General features: G+C 44.7%; 3 protein-coding genes across 3 annotated transcripts; 2 read left to right on the top strand and 1 right to left on the bottom strand.

The window, feature by feature from the left end:
• The first annotated feature begins 3,443 nt into the window (after positions 1-3,443).
• Positions 3,444-3,873, top strand: LOC132475132 (vomeronasal type-2 receptor 1-like). The gene has a single exon (XM_060076124.1). It carries the CDS (start codon positions 3,444-3,446, stop codon positions 3,849-3,851), a length of 408 nt encoding a protein of 135 aa, XP_059932107.1. The 3' UTR covers positions 3,852-3,873.
• A 110-nt stretch (positions 3,874-3,983) lies between these two features.
• LOC132475131 (extracellular calcium-sensing receptor-like) lies at positions 3,984-7,400 on the top strand. Its single transcript, XM_060076123.1, has 6 exons — positions 3,984-4,349; positions 4,947-5,495; positions 5,584-6,088; positions 6,713-6,870; positions 6,978-7,155; positions 7,222-7,400. The coding sequence occupies exons 1-6, from the start codon at positions 4,113-4,115 to the stop codon at positions 7,398-7,400; spliced, it is 1,806 nt and encodes a 601-aa protein (XP_059932106.1). The 5' UTR covers positions 3,984-4,112.
• Positions 7,401-8,098: 698 nt separating this feature from the next.
• On the bottom strand, positions 8,099-12,358 carry LOC132475130 (extracellular calcium-sensing receptor-like). The gene is made up of 9 exons (XM_060076122.1): positions 12,126-12,358; positions 11,827-12,023; positions 11,648-11,754; positions 11,078-11,365; positions 10,344-10,892; positions 9,988-10,209; positions 9,250-9,373; positions 8,687-9,159; positions 8,099-8,584 (listed from the first exon to the last, which is right to left on the bottom strand). Exons 1-9 carry the CDS (start codon positions 12,356-12,358, stop codon positions 8,162-8,164), a joined length of 2,616 nt encoding a protein of 871 aa, XP_059932105.1. The 3' UTR covers positions 8,099-8,161.
• Positions 12,359-12,877: the final 519 nt, after the last annotated feature.

The following is a 12,877-nucleotide window of genomic DNA, read 5'->3' as shown; positions in this document are numbered from 1 at the left end:
CCATAACAAACACCATGTTCGAACATAAGGGTGCTCATAAGTGTACCTGGTACCAGAGTACCCTAGGCCGAAGATCGATGATCGATTTCGTGATCGTGTCATCTGATCTGAGGCCGCATGTTTTGGACACTCGGGTAAAGAGAGGGGCGGAACTGTCAACCGACCACCATCTGGTTGTGAGTTGGATCAGGGAATGGGGGAAATTTCCGGATAGACCTGGTAAGCCCAAACGAGTAGTGCGGGTGAACTGGGAACGTCTGGAGGAGGCCCCCGTCCTAGGTATCTTCAACTCACACCTCCGGCGGAGCTTTTCTGGCATTCCTGTGGAGGTTGGGGGCATTGAGCCGGAGTGGGCGGTGTTCAAAGCCTCCATTGCTGAAGCTGCGGTGGCTAGCTGTGGCCTCAGGGTCTTAGGCTCCTCAAGGGGCGGTAACCCTTGGACACCGTGGTGGACACCGGTGGTCAGGGAAGCCGTCCGACTGAAGAAGGAGGCCTTCCGGGATATGATATCCTGGAGGACTCCTGACTCGGTTGCAGGGTACCGACAGGCTCGAAGGGCTGCAGCGGCTGCCGTGTCGGAGGCTAAGCAGCGGGTGTGGGAGAAGTTCGGAGAGGCCATGGAGAAGGACTTTCGGTCGGCACCAAAGTGTTTCTGGAAGACTATCCGGCACCTCCGGAGGGGGAAACGGGGAACCATCCAAGCTGTGTACAGTAAGGATGGGACTCTGTTGACCTCAACTGAGGAGGTCGTCGGACGTTGGAAGGAACACTTTGAGGAACTCCTGAATCCGAATAACACGCCCTCTATGTTGGAGGCAGAGCTCGAGGTTGATGGTGTGTCGTCGTCAATTTCCCTGGTGGAGGTCACTGAGGTAGTCAAACATCTCCGCAGTGGCAAAGCCCCAGGGATTGATGAGATCCAGCCAGAAATGCTAAAGGCTCTGGGTGTTGAGGGGCTGTCATGGTTGACACGCCTATTCAACATCGCGTGGGAGTCGGGTACAGTGCCAAAGGAGTGGCAAACCGGGGTGGTGGTTCCCCTGTTCAAAAAGGGGGACCAGAGAGTGTGTGCCAATTACCGGGGTATCACACTTCTCAGCCTCCCTGGTAAAGTCTACTCCAAGGTGCTGGAAAGGAGGGTTCGGCCGATCGTCGAACCTCAGATTGAAGAGGAACAATGCGGTTTTCGCCCCGGACGTGGAACTACGGACCAGCTCTTCACTCTCGCAAGGATCCTGGAGGGGGCCTGGGAGTATGCCCATCCGGTCTACATGTGTTTTGTGGATCTGGAGAAGGCGTATGACCGGGTCCCCCGGGAGAAACTGTGGGAGGTGCTGCGGGAGTATGGGGTAAGGGGGTCTATCATCAGGGCCATCCAATCTTTGTACTCCCAAAGCGAGAGCTGTGTTCGTGTTCTCGGCAGCCAGTCAGTTTCGTTCTCAGTGGGTGCTGGTCTCCGCCAGGGCTGCGCCTTGTCACCAATCCTGTTTGTGATATACATGGACAGGATATCGAGGCGTAGTCGTGGTGGGGAGGGGTTGCAGTTCGGTGGTCTGAGGATCTCGTCACTGCTTTTTGCAGATGATGTGGTCCTCATTGGATCATCGGCCTGTGACCTTCAGCACTCACTGGATCGGCTGGCGGCCGAGTGTGAAGCGGCTGGGATGAGGATCAGCACCGCTAAATCTGAGGCCATGACTCTTAGCAGGAAACCGGTGGATTGCTTACTCCGGGTAGGAAATGAGTCCTTAGCCCAAGTGAAGGAGTTCAAGTACCTCGGGGTCTTGTTCGCGAGTGAGGGTACTATGGAGCGTGAGATTGGCCGGAGAATCGGAGCAGCGGGGGCGGTATTGCGTTCGCTTTACCGCACCGTTGTAACGAAAAGAGAGCTGAGCCGCAAGGCAAAGCTCTCGATCTACCGGTCGATCTTCGTTCCTATCCTCACCTATGGTCATGAGGGCTGGGTGATGACCGAAAGGACGAGATCGCTGGTACAAGCGGCCGAGATGAGTTTTCTCAGAAGGGTGGCTGGCGTCTCCCTTAGGGATAGGGTGAGAAGCTCAGCCATCCGTGAGGAACTCGGATTAGAGCCGCTGCTCCTTTACTTAGAAAGGAGTCAGCTGAGGTGGTTCGGGCATCTGGTAAGGATGCCCACTGGGCGCCTTCCTTGGGAGGTGTTTCAGGCACGTCCAGTGGGAAGGAGACCTCGGGGAAGACCCAGGACTAGGTGGAGAGATTATATCTCAACACTGGCCTGGGAACGCCTCGGGATCCCCCCGTCAGAGCTGGTCAATGTGGCCCGGGAAAGGGAAGTCTGGGGCCCCCTGCTTGAGCTGCTCCCCCCGCGACCCGACCCCGGATAAGCGGATGACGATGAGGATGAGGGCATTCAGATTCAATGTTTCACTGAATATTCAAAACCCGATTTATGTAAATATATGAAACACTAATTCCGTCTGGAAAGTGCGAGCAACAGCCTTTGAAACCTTAACTAACCTTTATTGAACCCCAAAATATCTTACTTTGCAAAAGTATTACATTATTTTTAAAGTTTTTATTAAATAAGCAATATTTATTTTTTTATCAGAAACAGTTTCCTTTTTTTGTCACCCATACTTTATGTGTGGGTGACAAAAATGGATATGGGTAATAATTAAATAAATAAGGGACCCTAAAGTAACATGGTGCATCTATTTGTTTGTATCTAATTCTGAAGATAACATTTTTTGTGTACAGAATAATTCTAAAACAATATTCATAAATATATGTCGAAACATTTGTGAAAATGTACACAAATAAGGGCTCTGTTTAAATTTTTTATAACTGATAATGCTTTAAATTAATCATAAAATAATCATAATGAGAATAACATAATAACCTGACCATCAATCGGTAAAACCTAATTTAATGCAGCGTTGGATACAGAATAACAAAAATACAGAGGTGGTTAAAAAAAATACACAATGTCAGAAATGGGCGGTCCCCTGTCAATATTCACACGCCACAAGTATATAAATACTCAAGCCCCCACCCAAGCCAGGTAGTCTCTAGAATAAATTATGTTTAATTCTATGCCAGACTAAAGTTATATTAATAAATATTTAGCATCAGTGATGGCTCTCATTGCTGCCAATATTATTCTTGTAATGTTTCTCTTGAACAACCTCAATGTAAGTTCATGTGCCCTCCTCACAGACTGTGCTTTCATCGGAGAAGAAGAGACAAACAGTTTTTACGAAGACGGAGATGTGGTGTTAGGGGGCGTCTTTCCTCTGCACTACACCCGTGTGTCTTCTCTTCCACCGTACACATCCAAACCAGAACCTGGTTCCCACAAGTAGTAAGGCAACATTTTGAGCATCTAAAATGAGTGTTTTCCTATGCATTTACAGTATAATATGTTTTATGTTGAGTGGGCATCTGAATAACTAAGAATTACCTAAATGTTTAGTTTCAGTGCACGGGCCCTGCGTTGGATGCAGACCATGACCTTTGCTATCAGGGAGATCAACCAGCGACGTGACTTGCTGCCTGAGCTGAGGCTGGGGTTCCACATCAGAGACAGCTGTAACGAGGTCCCTGTGTCTCTGAAGGCCTCCCTGCTTCTGGTGAATGGACAGCCAGGCCCCACAGCCATCAGGAATGGGAGTCTGTCAGTAGGGGAGCTTTCTGGCAAGGGTGATCTGATCAGTTTAGGCTCCAGGTCTCCAGTGTTAGGTTGTGCCGATGTCACCCGGTCCCCGTCTCCTGTAATCATAGGAGATGCATCCTCTGGTGTGTCGATGGCTCTGCTTAGAAGTCTGGGCCCCTTTCAGATCCCCCTGGTGAGACTTTATGAACAATGTTCTTAAAGTCATATATATTACTTTTTATTGGACCAGATATACCAGATAAATGTATGTATTTTTAACTATGTCAATATTTATTTCCAAAAGATGTGTAGGTTTTACAAGTTGTACAAAACATTAACATGAAAAAATATATGAAATATGGTCAAATACTTATTTAAAGGCTTGTACAATTTTAATGAAGAAGTAATCCTCTGTTTGTCCCTCCACTAGGTGAGCTACTTTGCCTCCTGCAGCTGCCTGAGTGAGCAGACAGAGTTTCCCATGTTCATGCGCACCATGCCCAGCGATGCCTTCCAGGTCAGAGCCCTGGCCCGCTTGGTCAGCCACTTCGGCTGGACCTGGGTGGGGGTCATTGGCCTGGAGTCTGACTATGCCCGCTTCGCCATACAGCTTTTTCTCCACGAGTCGTCCCTGCATGGCGTGTGTGCTGCCTATGTTCATCTCTATCCTGTGGTTCTGAGTCAGCAGCCTCTGGATGAGCTACTGGATATCATTCAGGTAGATGTAGGATCGATAGGTTACCTGATTAAAGATTTTAATCAGGTAATCAATTATTTTTGAATTCAGGATAGAATAAAATACAAAGAAAACCTTAATTTAACACTTTATTAACCTCTTAAGCTCCAGCCTACTTTTAATTTTCTAATTTGTCTAATTAATATGCTTGGGGTTTGAATTGTGTTTGGTGTGTGTGGAAATGACTAATATGTGCTTGTAGCAGAGTTTCTCATGTTTGATTTGATATTGCTATTTCTACATAATAAGGGCAGTGTTGTATGCATTTTGCTGCGAGAGTGATCACGGTCTTCCCAAATCTGGGGAACCTCGAGTTTAAGAGATTAAAGATTAGGGATACTGAATTTAAAATGGACGTTTCAAGAACATTTTGGTCGACTCGATTACTCAATGGAACAAGTCAGGTATTTTTAAGTAATTTATTTTCTAATCTACTTTAGCAAGTAATTTCAGGAACTCTAAATAAAATATCCTCTTCTGGACTTCAAGTTTGTCTTGAATTCTTCTTTAGGCTACTTAATGCTACTCTTTGGACAGACTATCTCACAATTACTGACTTTGTATTCATTATATTAACAGGGGTCATCTTCAAAGGTCATAATTAACTTCTGCAGTGAGTCAGAAGTGCAAAGCATCATGAGAGCCATTCGACAGCGAAACATCACAGGCATCCAGTGGATCGCGGGCGAGGCCTGGGCCACAGCCAAGTCACTCTGGGAGGAGTTTGGCGACCTCTTGAGCGGCACCTTGGGCTTCGGTATTCGTAGAGCCGAGGAAATTCCAGGGTTGAAGCAGCATCTGTCCAGGCTTCGACCGTCCAACATCCAAGAATCGGCTTTCCTCACAGAGCTCTGGGAGGAGACACTCAACTGCAGACTGAACGGCTCTGTTAACACACATTCTCACATGGTCAACCATCTGGATCGAAAGCCTTGCACTGGCATGGAGGATTTAAACGACGTGTACTCTGCCTTCTCAGATGTGAGCCAGCTCAGGGTGTCGTATAACGTGTACAAGGCTGTGTATTTGGTGGCCCATGCACTGCAGAGAATGAGTGACTGTGAGGCGGGGCAGGGGCCCTTTGTGAACGGCACCTGTGGAAAACCTCAAAGTCTAGAGCCGTGGCAGGTGTGTTGACACCTACTTCCATTGATATGATTTGTATACGTTGTTGTAAATAAAAAATAAAATCTATATTTGTCATCCCTCCCTTTAGCTGTTCCACTACATGAAGAATACTAAGTTCTCCATATTGGGTGAAAAAGTGGACTTTGATCGTAACGGTGACCCCATCGCTTCGTATGACCTCATGAACTGGCGAAGGGAGCAGGATGGCTCTCTGCGGCTGCTGAAGGTGGGCTTTTACGACGCCTCCCTGTCTCCAGAGCTCAGCCTTGTGGTGAATGAATCTGCCATTCAGTGGCCAGTTGGGCAACAGGTGTGTTCTCGTCAAATCCCCTCCAGGCCCCCTCTTCCTCTCAGACTGTTCTGTGTTCATTTAATAAATGCATTTGGCAATCTGCTGATTTTGATTTTAAAGCTTTTGGATGTTTTATTTGTCCGCCTTCAACGATCGTTTCAAGAGTCTCCAAAAATCAAAAATGAAGTCAATAATAAAGATTTGTTTTCTTTATATATAATGCATCATGTTTTTTTCAACAAACTGCCTGCAACATCACAGCAATTCTCTTATACCTTGATAGCATCAAATAAATGCCAATGTAGATTTAGTGGTACATATACAGCCACCAAACAAAAATAAATCAGTTGTACCCAGCTAAGGTCCCTCTCTAAGTGGCCTTGTTTTGCCTCTCAGGCGGTCCGGTCTGTGTGCAGTGAGAGCTGCCCACCAGGGAAGCGTGTAGCCAGGAGGAAGGGGAAGCCTGTCTGCTGTTTTGACTGTGTCACCTGTGCTGAAGGGGAGGTCAGCAACAACAACGGTGGGTTAGGTTCTGTAAGATCATTCTCATATTTTAATGTTTGTTTCTGTTTATTAGAATAAGCTATTGTCGTTCTCTCTCTACTACCAGATTCTTTGGACTGCACAAGGTGCCCAGACGACATGTGGCCTAACGCCATGAGAAACCTTTGCCTCCCAAAGAATGTTGAGTTCTTGTCTTACAAGGAGCCAATGGGTATTGTTCTATGTGCTGGATCAGTTCTTGGAGCTTGCTCCTCTCTCCTTGTTTTGGCAATGTTCTATAAACACAGGGCCACACCCGTTGTCCGGGCGAACAACATGGAACTGAGCTTTTTCCTTCTGCTATTCCTGGCCACCTGTTTCCTCATTGGGCTTTTGTTCATTGGAGAGCCCTCTGATTGGCTGTGCCGTATTCGGTACCCAGCTTTCGGCATCAGCTTTGCTCTATGCATCTCCTGCCTCCTGGCTAAGACAGTAGTGGTCCTAATGGCTTTCAGGGCCACACTGCCAGGAAGTGGTGTTATGAAGTGGTTCGGACCCAATCAGCAAAGAGCAAGTGTGCTTCTGTGCACGGTAATCCAGGTAAAAATAGCATTCAGTGGTAATCCAACAAAAAATAAATTATTCAATAAATGAAATAGCCTAGCTCAAACGTAAGAATGACACTGTCCCATCTTTCCACTATTCAGGGCTTGATCTGTCTTATCTGGCTTCTCACCTACCCACCTTTCACCAATAGCAACACAGGCTACCTCAGGAACACCATCATTATCGAGTGTGCTACCGGCTCGGAGGTCGGCTTCTGGTGTGTTCTGGGCTACATCGGCCTGTTAGCATGCCTGTGCTTCTTCATGGCGTTTTTGGCCCGTGAGTTACCTGACAATTTTAATGAAGCTAAATTCATTACGTTCAGCATGCTCATTTTCTTTGCAGTGTGGATCACTTTCATCCCCGTCTACGTGAGCACTGCCGGTAAATACACCGTGGCTGTGCACATTTTTGCGATTCTGGCTTCTGCATATGGTCTTCTGGTGTGTATTTTTGCTCCAAAGTGCTACATTATCATTTTCAAGCCAGCAAAAAACAGCAAGAAAAATATGATGCGTAAATGACACCATAAACATAAGGATGTGTATATTTTCCAATGAATAAATGGATAGATGATATGATGCCAATCCTTGATGTCTCATCTGTCTTTTGTCTGTCTTCCGTTCTGTAGACTTCATTTATTATTTATATTATATAAAAATGATACCATTTAAATACTTAATAAGTCATATAGTCATAATGCTGCCTAATTATGTAAACCTAATGTGAATTGTGCGACTTACAACTCACTTCCTTTTAGATGCATGTCGCCCTCTGCAGGTGTATGCTATGTACGGTTTCAGATTTTGCCGAATTTTTTATTTTACGGAACAGCTGCGGTACACATACGACAAAACTTTAAAAGATCCACAAATTCATGCTAATTTACTTGTTGATGATTTTATTGATTATGACATTGGATTGCACGGAATCAGAGTATCGAAAGCCTTTTTTTGGGCCATTTATTAGTATGGGCTGATGATTAAATAAACAGCTGCTGTATAATGCTAAGCATCAGTCACTATAGCAAATATTATTAGAGGAATATGTGAAGATATTTTTTTCTAGGAGGTCAGACATTCATTATGTCTCAAGTACCCTGTGAGACATAATGAATGAATTAGTATTTAAAGGTTAAATTTTTTTATTAATTATAAATATATTACAAAGTATGAAGAAGTTTTAATGCAGGACCCATACAAAGACTGGTTGGACGGAGAAATTGGCAAAGTATAATCTATTTTTCTATTTATTTTAAAATATACGCATACACATATTTATGTCCTCATTTACGCATCATATTTTTCTTGCTGTTTTTTTCTGGCTTTAAAATGATAATGTAGCACTTTGGAACAAAAATACAAAACAGAAGACCATAAGCAGAAGCCAGAATCGCAAAAATGTGCACTGCCACAGTGTATTTACCGGCGGTGCTAACGTAGACGGGAATGAAAGTGATCCACACCGCAAAGAAGATGAGCATGCTGAACGTAATGAATTTAGCTTCATTGAAATTGTCAGGTAACTCACGGGCCAAAAACGCCATGAAGAAGCACAGGCATGCTAACAGGCCGATGTAGCCGAGAACACACCAGAAGCCGACCTCCGAGCCGGTAGCACACTCGATAATGATGGTGTTCCTGAGGTAGCCTGTGTTGCTATTGGTGAAAGGTGGGTAGGTGAGCAGCCAGATAATACAGATCAAGCCCTGAATAGTGGAAAGATGGGACGGTGTCATTGTTACTGTTGAACTTGGCTATTTCATCTATTGATTCATTTACATTCCATTTTAATTTAAAGTTATTTTTACCTGGACCACCGTGCACAAAAGCACACTTGCTCTTTGCTGATTGGGTCCGAACCACTTCATGACACCACTTCCTGGCAGTGTGGCCCTGAAAGCCATTAGGACCACTAATGTCTTAGCCAGAAGGCAGGAGATGCATAGGGCAAAGCTGATTCCGAACGCTGGGTACCGAATTCGGCACAGCCAATCAGAGGGCTCACCGATGAACAAAAGCCCAATGAGGAAACAGGTGGCCAGGAATAACAGAAGGAAAAAGCTCAGTTCCATGTTGTTTGCCCGGACAACAGGTGTGGCCCTGTGTTTATAGAACATGGCCAGAACAAGGAGAGAGGTACACGCTCCAAGAACCGATCCAGCACATAGAACCACACCCATTGGCTCCTTGTAAGACAAGAACTCAACATTCTTTGGGAGGCAAAGGTTTCTCATGTCGTTAGGCCACATGTCTTCTGGGCACCGTGTGCAGTCCAAAGAATCTGGTGATAGAGAGAGATCGAGAATAACCCATTCTAATAAACAGAAAAAAACATGAAAGTGAGAGATGGATCTTACAGAACATAACCCACCGGTGTTGTTGCTGACCTCCCCTTCAGCACAGGTGACACAGTCAAAACAGCAGACAGGCTTCCCCTTCCTCCTGGCTACACGCTTCCCTGGTGGGCAGCTCTCACTGCACACAGACCGGACCGCCTGAGAGGCAAAACAAGGCCACTGAACTCGGGACTCTGACTTGGCTTGGCGCTCAATGAATTATGTTTGTTTGTTTGACTGTTGCTATGTATTTGTAGTTTTGTCACTACTTTTACTGTATTTGATTGATGATTAATTGTTTGTATGTTCTGATTTTAATTGGACCCCAGGAAGACTAGTCTGCCGCTTCTGCGACAACTAATGGGGATCCACAATAAACAATAAACAATAAACAATAAACTGAGAGAGGGACCTGGGCTGGGTTCACCTGGTTTATTTTTGTTTGGTGGCTGGCATGTGTACCACTTAAATTAAACCTAGCTTGTTAGAAAAAGGCCTCATTATGATGCAGGTACAGGCTAAACAATTGCTGCCGTGGTGGAGACAGTTTGGTGATTAAAAACAAGATACTTTATATTTAAGGAAAACAAATCTTTATTATTGACTTCATTTTTTCTTTTTTTAGACTTGCGAAATGATTGTTGAAGGTGGACAAATAAAGGATCCAATAGATGCAAAATCAACATCAGCAGATTGCCTAATCCATTCATTAAATGAACACAGAACAGTCTGAGAGGAAGAGGGAGCCTGGGGGGGATTTGACGAGAACACACCTGTTGCCCAACAGGCCACTGAATGGCAGATGCATTCACCACCAGGCTGAGCTCTGGAGACAGGGAGGCGTCGTAAAAGCCCACCTTCAGCAGCCGCAGAGAGCCATCCTGCTCCCTTCGCCAGTTTATGAGGTCATACGAAGCGATGGGGTCACCGTTAAGATCAAAGTCCACTTTTTCACCCAATATGGAGAACTTAGTATTCTTCATGTAGTGGAACAGCTAAAGGGAGGGATCAAAAATATTGATTTTATTATTAAACAATATTGATTAATTTATGTATTTGATTTATCAAATACAAAACAAAATCACTACAACTTTACAAATCATATCAATGAAAGTAGGTGTCAACACACCTGCCACGGCTCTAGACTTTGAGGTTTTCCACAGGTGCCGTTCACAAAAGGCCCGTGTCCCACCACACAGTCACTCATTCTCTGCAGTGCATGGGCCACCAAATACACAGCCTTGTACACGTTATACGACACCCTGAGCTGGCTCACATCTGAGAAGGCAGAGTACACGTCGTTTAAATCCTCCATGCCACTGCAAGGCTTTCGATCCAGATGGTTGACCATGTGAGAATGTGTGTTTACAGAGCCGTTCAGTCTGCAGTTGAATGTCTCTTCCCAGAGCTCTGTGAGGAAAGCTGAGTCTTGGATATTTGACGGTCGAAGTCTGGACAGATGCTGCTTCAACCCTGGAATTACCTCGGCTCTGCGAATACCGAAGCCCAAGGTGCCGCTCAAGAGGTTGCCAAACTCCTCCCAGAGTGACTTGGCTGTGGCCCAGGCCTCGCCCGCGATCCACTGGATGCCTGTGATGTTCCGCTGTCGAATGGCTCTCATGATGCTTTGGACTTCTGACTCACCGCAGAAGTTAAGGATGACCTTTGAAGATGACCCCTGTTAAAACAACAAATGAATATGTCTGGCCAAATTGGGTCAAAAGAATAGCATGAGAAGTATTCGACACAAACTTGAACTCCAGAAATTGTATTTAGTGTTGTTCAAATGTTTTGCTCAAATTGAATACCAATTAACAAAAATGCAGAACTTTTAATCAGTTGCCCTATCGATCCTACATCTACCTGAATGATATCCAGTAGCTTATCCAGAGGCTGCTGACTCAGAACCAGGGGATAGTGGTGAACATAGGCAGCACACACACCATACAGTGACGACTCCTGGAGAAAGAGCTGTATGGCAAAGCGTGCATAGTCAGACTCCTGGCCAATTACCCCCACCCAGGTCCAGCCGAAGTGGCTGACCAAGCGGGCCAGGGCTCTGACCTGGAAGGCATCGCTGGGCATGGTGCGCATGAACATGGGAAACTCTGTCTGCTCACTCAGGCAGCTGCAGGAGGCAAAGTAGCTCACCTAGTTGAGGGACAAACAGAGGATTACCTCTCCATCAAAAGTTTTCCTGTCTTATTAAGAATCATGAATCTCTTTGTAAGTCTTATATTTGGAAATGTACATTTTAAATCGAAGTCTGAGATATATCACCATAATATCGAATTTCGGGACGTAAATGTTTTGCACAATATATGCACGCAAAACTATTGTACAAATTAGTTTACATCACATGATATTAATATGATAAATATGAAAAGTTATGTGACAAATATGAGTAAAGGAACATAGTTTATAAAGTCTCACCAGGGGGATCTGAAAGGGGCCCAGACTTCTAAGCAGAGCCATCGACACACCAGAGGATGCATCTCCTATGATAACAGGAGACGGGGACCTGGTGACATTGGCACAACCTAACACTGGAGACCTGGAGCCTAAACTGATCAGATCTCCCTTGCCAGAAATCTCCCCGACTGCCTCCAGACTCCCATTCCCGGTGGCTGGGGGGCCTGGCTGGCCATTCACTAGAAGCAGGGAGGCCTTCAGAGACACGGGGACGTCGTCGCAGCTGTCTCTGATGTGGAACCCCAGCCTCAGCTCAGACAGCAAGTCACTGCGCTGGTTGATCTCCCTGATAGCAAAGGTCATGGTCTGCATCCAACGCAGGGCACGGGCACTGAAACTAAACATTCAGTTAATGTTAATTAGATGCAAACTTGACAAGTAAAACATATAAACATGCATTTGAAAACACTGATGTTAGATGCTCTGAATGTTTACTTACTATTTGTGGGAACCAGGTTCTGGTTTGGATGTGTACGTTGGAAGAGAAGACACACGGGTGTAGTGTAGAGGAAAGACGCCCCCTAACACCACATCTCCGTCTTGGTAAAAACTGTTCGTCTCTTCTTCTCCGATGAAAGCACAGTCTGTGAATAGGGCAGCTGAACTTACAATGAGGTCTTTCAAGAGGAAAATGACCGATAGAAAAAGTATCTTGGCAGCAATGGGAGCCATCACTACGGCTTGATATTCATAAATATTACTTTAGACTTGTATGAATTTAAAATATGTTTTATTCAAGAGACAACTTGGCTTCTACATGAGTACAATGTAAATGGCAATTATATTTAAAGAATTCATTTATATACTTCTGACTTGTGAATATAAAAAATTTAGAACCGCCCAGTTATGACAATGTGTTGTTGTTGTTTTTTATACAGAAAAATACTATTTTTTCTTCTTCTTCAATCAAAGCTTCATTAAATAACATCTTTCCAATTGATGGTCATCAAAAATGAATATACATGATATATGATTTGAAATGAAATATTAAAGAGCACCTACAGTGACATGGTGTAAATATATGTCTGTATCTTATTCTCAATAAACAAATAAAAATATGTATTAATATATGTTTAATTTGTGGCTGTCCACGGAAGAGGATTAGGGCCACCTGTGATTATTTCTGACATTTTTTTTAGTATTTCTGAATTTATTTTCAGAATTCTGACTGTAATCTCAGGTTTCAGAGTT

This window comes from Gadus macrocephalus, chromosome 16, assembly GCF_031168955.1.
Source record: "Gadus macrocephalus chromosome 16, ASM3116895v1".
NCBI lineage: Eukaryota > Metazoa > Chordata > Actinopteri > Gadiformes > Gadidae > Gadus > Gadus macrocephalus.
The sequence above is the reverse complement of the archived record's forward strand: the minus strand, read 5'-3'. Positions and strand labels throughout refer to the sequence as shown.